At 27.8% G+C, this 6,668-nt stretch overlaps 1 protein-coding gene across 1 annotated transcript; it reads right to left on the bottom strand.

Moving 5' to 3' along the window:
- Positions 1–381, bottom strand: LOC105772337 (uncharacterized). The gene has a single exon (XM_012593626.2). The coding sequence runs from the start codon at positions 379–381 to the stop codon at positions 1–3; it is 381 nt and encodes a 126-aa protein (XP_012449080.1).
- Between the last annotated feature and the right edge of the window lie 6,287 nt (positions 382–6,668).

Here is a 6,668-nt window from a genome sequence, read left to right as displayed (position 1 = left end):
TCACTCCAAACTCCTGGATCGGCAATATCTTAGCTGCAAAGAAACTTGGCGTTCTAACCAAAGCTGTCGACGGAAATTAGAGATGAAAAGCTCCGCCCTTTGGTCAACATCATCATCCGCACTAGCATAGCTTGTTGTTCTATGAAGCGCTCGAACCGGTCCTTTTTTATTGGATTCTTCTTCTTCTTCTTCTTCTTCATCCACAATGCAGCCGTGCAAACCGAGGCGATCGTTAAAGCTCAAGGTCGGCCGGCGCCGGGTGGAAAGGCTTCTGAGGAAGCAAGAGAAGCGCCATTTTGTTAGGTTGAAGCGAAGTAGGGAGTTTATCTGCTTCACTGCTCTCTTGAGGCGGCCCATAACAGACCAATTCTCTCTGCCCATGTTTAAAAACCTTTGGATTCAAGTTAAGAGTGTGTTGTTGTTGACGCTGAAATATTAGAAATGGAAGGGAGGAGGCAGGTTTGTGGTTTATACAGAGATGCTGCTGAGAATTATGGGGCAAGATTCCATCGTATTCACCTTCGGATGTTGTTTAGTGCATTAAGCTAACGCGCGCGGGGCCAACTTTATTTTCTTTCATATTACACTCCTACTTAATTAACAATTTAGTTAATTAATAAAAAACTTAGTTATTTTTATATTATTATTATCTTTTTCTTAGAAAAGTTAATTATTTGTATTTGTCTTTTTTAATGTTTTTAACTAGAGATGAATAAAACTCAATTCGATTTGAAAAATAAAAAAGAAATCGAATTTTGAGTTATTCGAATCAACTTGAAGTTCAATCGAGTTGAATTTTACAATTCAAATAACTCTAATAATTCTAATAATATATTGATGTAAATACATTTTGGTCCCTATTAAGTTTTAAAATAAGCAAATTGATCTCTCGAACAAAAATCACAAACAAAGTTCAAAATAATTTTCAAATATTCAAAATAAATTTTAAAATTCAAAATATCTATAAAAATTCCAAAATTTATATATATATATATTTTTAAAATATTATAAAATTTTAAAAAATCTAAAAATATATAAAAGGTTAAAAATTAAAAATTTATACCATAATAATTTTGAGGATTTTAATAAGTTAATTAATGATTCAAATTTATCATACTAAAATATTTTTTTATTTTGCTTTGAAAAATTTTCAAATATATATGATTTCAAATTTATATGCACTAATATAGAATTAGCTATACTATAACAAGATTTTAATTTGACATATTTAATTTTTTAATTTAACTCGAACAATTTCACTCAATTTAACTCAACTCAAATTTCATTTCACTCGACTCGATTCAAAAAAAATTTCTAATCGAGTTAGGATGATAAAATAAGACTCATCAGTCAATTAACTCGAAAATTTTTTACTCGATTCGACCGAACGCTGACCCCTATTTTTAACAATTAATATGCTCAAAATTTAAAAATTTAAGAAGAATGAAGGAGGAATTATAAAGGTATTGTTGGTTAATGTAATTACAACGGTTTAGGGTGTTAAAGTAGCTGATTGGCCAGATATGCTCTGCTTGCTTGGTGACCAAGTTCTGGGTTTTAGGTCGTTGACTTTCCAAACTGAAAAAAGCGTGGGATTTAAATTGTGGTTGCCATGTCATCGAGTGACTCACACTAAACGCACTTGGCTTCTCTATTGTTTTCAACCCAACAGCCTGGCGCCGGAGCGTGAACCATTGATCAGATCAACATAAAGGAGAGAGTAAGGGCCTACAAAACTCGCTGTTTATGTAAAATCACATCATATATATATATATAAAAAAAAGGGATAATAACTTTTTTGACCCTCTAATTTTATAAAAAGTCATGTTGGTCCTCATTTAATATTCTTTTAGCCTTTAAATTTGTATTTTTTTATCAAATCACCCCAAAATGAATGGAAAAGTTAATGTTTGTTAACTTTAATGACGTGGCATACATGTGAATTGCTACATGAATGACATGTCAAGATTTAATTAATTTTTAAAATATTTTTTTATAATTTATAATTTTTAAAAATATTTTTTAATTTTAAAGAATTAATTAAATGATGATGTGTTATCTATGTTTTGACATGTCAAGAAAGTTACAAACGTTAACTTTTCATCTAGTTTGGGGTGATTTGACAAAAAATACAAGTTTAAGGGTTAAAAAGGTGAAAAATTAAATAGAGAGCTAAAATATTTTTTTTTGTAAAGTTGGAGGGCTAAATAAGTTATTATGCCTATATAAAATATATTATAAACTTAAGGCATAGTGACAAATTAAAGCCCTTAACGTTTACACATTTTATCACTTTAACCCTTATTATTTTACCTAATTTCAGTCACCAACTTTTTTAGAAAAAAGATTAGATTTAATCCTTAACCTTTCAAAAAGAATTGTGTAATACTCCACACCCAACCCAATCGCCAGATCTGAGGTGTGAGATGCCACATTCGTTACTAAAGTAACGATTTTCATTTCAATTCTAAAAGACAAGTCATACAAGCAATTAAGTTTCAAAACTTAATAAAACCTATTATTTATTCAAATTCAGGTTATAAGCGAGCTTACGAAAACTCTTATGAAACACCAGTAACAAATGAGAGACAAAAATGTAAAAATGATTAATAGAAGAGTTATGTTGCGACATTGAAGGATGAGTGTTGTGACATAGAGGGCAGAAGCATGTCGCGACTTCAACTTGGGTGAGTCGCAACCTTGAAGACATGAACTTAACATCGCAACTTCAACATATTAAAAAATTAATATTTTAGTTAGTATTTCTATTTAAAAAAAAGTGATTTGACTCTTTCTAAAGGTTAATGGTCAAATTTAGCTAAAAGAAAAAATTATTGCCAAATTGACAAAAAAATGTAAATGCCGGGAACTAAATTTATCATTATGCCTAAAATTAAAGAAAAGTTGAGCTTTGGTTTTAAATATTAAATTTCAAGGTCAACTTATATTTTAAATAAGCCTAATTTTTTTTTAATTCAAACTCACTTTTCGACTTAATAATTTTATCTAAACAATTGGAACCTTATAACTTCGACGGATAATTTTTTTTTGGTAAATAAAACAACATTAGGCGATTATAATAACAATTATAGAATCAACAACCCATAATATATTTTTTGAACTAAACCCGACATAGCTTGAGGAAGCTTAACCATAAAATCTACAACTTCATTGTGAACTATGGAAATATGACGGATATGTACTTTCCAGTTCCTCTGTATTAACTTATGAATAGTTTGTAATTCCATATATAATATGACTATCAATAGATTTATAGGCAAAAATTAATCCTTAAATAAATTTAGGTGCAAATATTTGACTCTGTCATGAGATATAGAAACAATATAATTAGTACCATACTAAATTTAGAATTATTAATTAAAAATTTGATGTAAAATAATTTTTAATAATTATAAATTTAATAATACTTATAATTTAATAAAATTTGTGATAATTATAATTTAATAATCATATATTTAAAATAATTATAATTTACATTTATTATTTTAAAATTTTAATTAAAATAATTATAATTGAAGTTAAAAGTTGGCATAAAATTTTCTTTTACAATTACAATCATTTAAAAAGTTCTTTTAAAATTATTTTTATTTTTATTTGATATTTTTCTAAACATTAATTTTATATTATTTAAAACTATTATTGACTATTAAGAAAATAAAAATAAATATGAAATATTGAAGACTTTATATTATATAATATATATTTTTATTAGTACTATATTTGAATTATCAACATACTTAATATATTTTAATAGCGTTTATTACTTATTATTTTAAAATTATTAAATAAAGTAAAACTATATTGTATGTTTAAAGTAGTACAAATGTTTTAGTTATGATTTGAAATTTTAATATTATTAAAAATTATTGATATGCAAATCAATATTTTAGTATTATATCTGAAAATATATTTCTATTATATTCCAATTGCTATATAAATGAATATATTTTAATTTTATTTAAAATTTGACAAATGAATTAAAATGATTATAATAATTAAAAATAATAATTAAAATTAAATCACGTAAAATTACATGCAACGCATGTGCCAAAAAAAACTAATACATATAAATATCGTCAATTACACACACGAATATATTTAGACGAAAATATTAATTTTGAAATTATTAATTATGTTCAAGAACTTAATTAAATGCTTAAATTTATTATGAATATCTTATTAAGTGGATGTCCATCAAGATCAAAATAAGTTTTGATGTACTTTAAATTTAATAGTTATTAGAAGTAGACATCTACTTCATTTATACTTCTTATACTTTATTTATACTTCAGATACCTATAAATAGAGACTTTGAAGAAGCTTTGTATATATCCCATTTATCAATAAAAATATGCTCTCTCTTTACTCTCTCATTCTCTTTGTTTTTTATTCTCTGTCTTTTATTTTATAACACGTTATTAGCACGATTCTCTTTTAATTATCTTAATTGTGGATTAAATTAGCGGCAACTTTGCGAACCATTAAGCCTCATTCATAATACCAAAATTCAACCTTCGACCACTAAAATTACTCTTATTTTTTCTGTTTTGTTGGCTCCTTTGCTTCTTTAAATGACTATTTATTGCTACTGGTTGCTATTCAAATTGAGCGCTTACTTCCTGATTCTCCATTACTTGTTGACTTTCACCTACTGTTGTTTGCAACTCTTTGCAGGAAGTTTTTATCTATTTAGTGTTTTATATCTAGATTAATTCTCAATTAAGTTAAATTAATTTGAGATTGTTTTAATTAACTTGTTTTACTTCTTCTTAATTTTTGTAAAAGAGTATTACTCCAAATGGAATGTTTGAGTTTACACTAAGAAGCTCAACACCAAGATGGACACAACAGTCCATTGTTTTGGATGGTGAAAAAAAAAATTGATCTCAGCATGGATTTTGGATTTATAGAACACAATTTAAATTGGTAAGGAGCTTCAAATTTTTTTGAGGTATGATTATTATTATTTATTTGTTTTAAGTCGATCAAATTATTAAGTTATATTATTAAATATCGATGGGTTCATAAGGTTTACTAATAAAACTTTATAATATATTATTTTTAAATGATTGTTTAAATATATATTAATTGTCGATGCAAAATATAAGTTTTTGTGATATTGGTCCCTTTTAAGAGGATTTTTTGTTATTGATGAATGATTGAATTATACCTTTTAGATTGAATTATAAAGTAAAAATAATTTATTAGAGCATCATAAGATTCTATAAGTTATATGTAGTATGTTCTTATGAAAGCATTGTTATTTTAGTACTTGTAATAGTGCTCATGATAACACCCAAGGTGACGACAATGGTGTTAAAGATTTTCAAGTATATTTTACTATGATTTATTTATTATATCATGTTTATTATAATTGGAGACTAATCATGACAAGCATGAATAGATAGATTCTGATTTGAAATCCATGTATGTTTGCGATGGTGATTATGAAATAAAGAATCAATGGAGGCTTTTAGAAGTCTGTCCTACTAAATTTGTTGCATTCCTCAAAGTAAATGCAAACATAAAGAAAATAAAAGATATAATCATGGATCACTAAAAGTGGGAACATAGAGTTTTCAAGATAACTCTTCAAAGGGTAAATATAACTTATGTTATCAATGTGATGTGAAAGATTATTGGCCACATATGTGGCGTATGCCCAAATTGTAACGCATTGGTTATTTAACATTGTTTCTGTGAATTCTATCACAAATAAGTATCTGCTTCAGTGGCTAAGTGTTTTGATTATATGTTTGAGGTCTTGGGTTTAAGTCCCATGTTTGGAAATATTTACTATTTTGATCCTAGCCTTTCCCTTGATGGTTTGGCTTATATTCTATTGTTAGTCAAATCCTATTAGAATGAGCTTCCTGGTTCGAGTGGTAAGGTGTTAACTTGCCTTAAGGTCCATTGTTTGAATCCCCGTATAAGAGTGGATGTTAATTTTTGCTTCGGTTGTGTGATAGAGGTTCGGTGGAAGTGAAATTCTGAGTTAGTTGGGTTGTTAGTGGGTTAGTGGGGAGTTGAGAGTTAGTAGGATTTTAGTTCAAATTAAATATTTTTAATTTTAATTTATTTTATTCTCCTTTTCCCAAAATTTCCCATTATTCCGACGTTTCTTTTCTTCTCTATTCTTTTCTCTGTCCTTAGTAAATTTTCCTTCTTCCCACCCTTCAAACTTTGATTTCTATTGAAACCGTGTGTTATCGCTTGATTGATCGGCTTTGTGGTTCATCTGTCACTTTTTCTGTCCCAATTTTAAATCGCAATTTGATTCGGTAAGTTGGGTAGGTGTAGTTTATTGCTTTTGGTTGATGATTTTTTATTGATAGTGTTCTTTGGCTAACGCCATTTAGGGGAAGACCAAGGAGCTCAGGATAGTCCGATGGTGACTTAGTTGCGTGGAACTACCGTTGTTCGACTAAAGGTAAGGGTTTGGTTGAATAATAAGTTGCATAGATTGATTTGGTTTTGGTTTTAATAATGTTTTAAGTGAATAATTCGGTGATTTAATGGTTAATTTTAGGTTCCGGTTATCTCGTGGGAGCATTCGCGACAAAAACGAACCAGGTGTGTAACGAAAACACGAGAAAATAAGGTTCAGCGAAAGTCAAAAAATTGGCATGTCGACACCACACGGGCAT

The sequence above is a fragment of the Gossypium raimondii genome, chromosome 6 (assembly GCF_025698545.1).
Source record: "Gossypium raimondii isolate GPD5lz chromosome 6, ASM2569854v1, whole genome shotgun sequence".
NCBI lineage: Eukaryota > Viridiplantae > Streptophyta > Magnoliopsida > Malvales > Malvaceae > Gossypium > Gossypium raimondii.
Note: the sequence above shows the minus strand (reverse complement) of the source record. Positions and strands in the feature narration are given on the sequence as shown.